The sequence below is a fragment of the Cariama cristata genome, unplaced genomic scaffold, assembly GCF_000690535.1.
Source record: "Cariama cristata isolate BGI_N322 unplaced genomic scaffold, ASM69053v1 scaffold22569, whole genome shotgun sequence".
Taxonomy (NCBI): domain Eukaryota; kingdom Metazoa; phylum Chordata; class Aves; order Cariamiformes; family Cariamidae; genus Cariama; species Cariama cristata.
The window spans coordinates 4,212-7,353 of record NW_009636590.1 but is presented as its reverse complement, the minus strand read 5'-3'; the positions used below and the strand labels follow the sequence as shown (position 1 = coordinate 7,353).

At 59.5% G+C, this 3,142-nt stretch overlaps 1 protein-coding gene across 1 annotated transcript in view; it reads left to right on the top strand.

Annotated features, from left to right (window-relative positions):
- Positions 1 to 2,152: 2,152 nt before the first annotated feature.
- The window catches only part of LOC104167657 (CMRF35-like molecule 7), a gene marked incomplete at its 3' end in the record, with an annotated part of 1,747 nt that continues 757 nt past the window's right edge, over positions 2,153 to 3,142 (top strand). The window contains exons 1-2 of the mRNA XM_009707977.1: positions 2,153 to 2,186; positions 2,610 to 2,945. Of these exons, the coding sequence (XP_009706279.1) occupies positions 2,153 to 2,186; positions 2,610 to 2,945 (370 nt within the window). The remainder of the gene's footprint in view (positions 2,187 to 2,609; positions 2,946 to 3,142) is intronic.

Sequence of the window (3,142 nt, the reverse complement as noted above, 5' to 3'; positions counted from 1 at the left end):
CTGGCTCTGCCAGGCTCCTCTGCACCCTGCGCAGGAGGACAGAAGGTAACAATGTCCGTGCGTGCCCCATCCCAGGCACACCCCAGTGCCTGTTCCAGGAGCTGGGGGACAAACCCACCCAAGGCATGGGGCTGTGGGGAGCTCCCCCCTCTCCTCAACACCGAAAACCTCCCTATGTCTCTTCTTTCTGGCATCCTGCCCCTCGCATCAAAGCCCCTGCTGCCCGCCACGAGTCGGGCATCACCATGGAGCCGGACCACAGCCTCATCTACGACAACGAGCTGGACTGGGCAGAGGTGAGGGCCCCTGGTGCGGGCGGTGTGGGCATGCAGGCAGGGTGGGCAGGGACCATGCAGGGCGGCTCCCGCCGTGCCCAGCCATGCCCCAGGGCTGCAGGGACACAGTGTCCCCTCGCCAGGGTGCCTGCAGTGACACGGAGCAGGACCCCAAGCCGGAGGACGACGCTATCTACACAAACACCCTGGATCAGGAGGAGGTGATGGGGACGCCCAGTCAACCTCTCCCAGGAGAAGAGGTTTCCTACTTGTCCTAACGGAGCATCCCTCGTGGGCAGAGGGTCCCTGTGGGGCCACCCCCCAGGATGTCCTTGTGATCACCCCCGGGGGACACCCTTGCTGTGGCAGAGGAGGCGAAGGAGTGCTGCATGAGGTGGCTGCTGCTGTCCCATCACCGCAGTGTCCTGGCGATGTGACAGCCTCTGCCCATGATGCTGGAGCCCAAGCCCATGCTGGCACCGTCCCCTCGCCTGCGGGACCCCGAGAGCCCCCAGCCCCTGTGTTGCTTTGGCAGATCGACCCACACCGCTCAGCTGGCGAGAAACCACATCCCTTATTCCTGCTCAGGCTGAGGAGCAGGATATTTTCCCAGCTCGGCAACAAACAGATTGCTTTGGGTTCAGATAAATCCAATAAAGAAATTCCTCTGTGTGGGCTCGGTCTGGAGGGGAAAGGGACAACCTTTCTCTGCTGCTGCTGTCCCCTTTGGGGGTCCCTGGGGCACCCCGGTACTGCTGGGACTGTGTCGGGAGGGGGCAATGGGATCTGACACTCAAAGCAAGGATGAGGAGAGCAGCTGGGGAGGCGGCTGGTGGGTGCCCAGCCTTTCCAGGAAGGTTTATCAGCAGAAAGCAGGTTCGCAATCTCCAGTCACTTCGTGAATTTAGATCTTGCTGCTGTTTGCAGCGACTCGTCTCACAGTCGGTCAGCTGATTCACTGGGAATGAATGGGGTTACGAAGATCAGAAGGAAACCCCAGGGCTTCTGTTTTGTTGTGATGGAGGACGGGGAGGGGAGGGGATGGGTGGAAAGGCCAGGGCTTTGTGCTTTCTGCTCTTTCCAAGGGACATGGAGGAAGAAAGCTGTCGGCAAGGCAGCTGCCAGGGAAGTGGCTTTGCTTTTTGTGTTTGGGTTTCTGAAACTTTCAGTGGAAACATCTATTTTCAGAGGAAAAACAGTGTTGTCAGTCAAAACCCATGGCTGTGCCAAAAAAGGCGTTTTGGGGGGGAAATGAGACACTTCTGCTTGAGAAAACAAAAAGCAGCCCAGCTCACACTGGCAGCTTGCTTGGGAGCTGGGGAGCAGCAGTGGAGTGGGGCTGGCTGCCCATCATCCCAGTCCATCGCCCTAGTCCTTCACCCCAGTCCATCACAACTGGGAGAGCATCCCAACCATCCTAACCAATCCATCTGCAGGGGCTGACCTGTATTTGCTCTGTCCCGGTCCCTGGACCCCCGCTCTGGCCCAGCCCCTCTGCAAAGCCCCTCGAAGCCCTTCAGGCTCTGTGCACGGGGAAGGGGCTGTGTTCCCTGCTGGGATGGGCATCGCGGCCAAGGAACCCGCTGCATTTTGGCATTTTGCTGGGAACCACCGGCTGTTTCAGAGCAAAAGCAGAGAGTCTTTCTCATGAGACACCCCCAGGGTGAGTCATGGTTCCTGGGTGAAGGGGAGGAAGCAACTGCCTTTAAAAAAGACATCCAGGGTCCGTGGGTAAACACTGCCCAAGGAAGCGACAGGAGAAAGAGGCTTGGGAAACTCCTGGGATGCCTGGGTGTGTATGAACCTGGCTCCATCCCGCAAGGTGCTGTGTGAATGACTGCAGGGAAAAGTCCACTTCAGGAGTGAGAAGCTGGAAAATGAGGATTTTCCTGGTTTGGACCCTTTTCCCAGGTGAGACCCAGGAGCACAGGTCAGGCGGTTCCCACCCCACAGGCTCTGGCAGAGCTGAGGAGAGGCTGGGACAGAGACAGCCCAGGAAACCCACAGCGGTGACGGCAACAGCTCAGCTGCTACCGTCCTTTTCCTGCGGGCAGTGCACGGCTACGGGGGTGATCTCTCAGATATGCTTGTATTGCTGTCGTATGGACCCGGGCAATAAGGCATTTTGCTCATTTAATAACACAAACGCTTGATGGGGGCTCTGTTTTAATGACTGGGGACATCTCATCTCAGCACCGCTCCCCGGTGCACGGGGTGCATGGACACAGCCTCTCCCAGGACAGGGTGCTCCCGAGCATGCCAGGCTCAGATCCCTCCCGGTTCCCGGAGGCGATGCCCATAGAAGCTTGCAGCCCCTCTCCCTGTCCCTCGCAGGTGGCTGGGCAGTGACGGGCCCCACGCAGGTGACAGCCGAGCAGGGTGGCTCACTGAGAGTGTCCTGCAGCTACAAGCCAGGCTATGAGCTCTACTCCAAGTACTGGTGCCGTCCGGGCTTCCTCTGGTTTTGCTTCACCTACATCACCCAAACCAACGGCTCGGAGGTGACAGTGACGCAGGGCATGGTGTCCATCAGGGACAACCACACAGCACACTCGTTCACGGTGATGCTGAGCGGAGTCACGCCGGGGGACGCAGGCCGGTACTTCTGCGGGGTGAGGAGGAGGCTGTGGTTCAGCCTGCGGCACACCATCGAGGTGGTGGTCTCTGCAGGTAAAGTCGGGCTGGGAGCAAAGCAGGGGTGTGCGATGGAGACTGTCACTTGGGTCACAGCGCTGGGGACAGGGCCTCCCCAGCCAGGGGAACACAGGGGCTGCCAAAGTGGGAACAAGCTCCTTGCAGGCACTGAGACTCATCGGAGGCTGCTCCAGTGCAAATTTGGACGAGGGATGGAGGAGGCTGGATGGAGC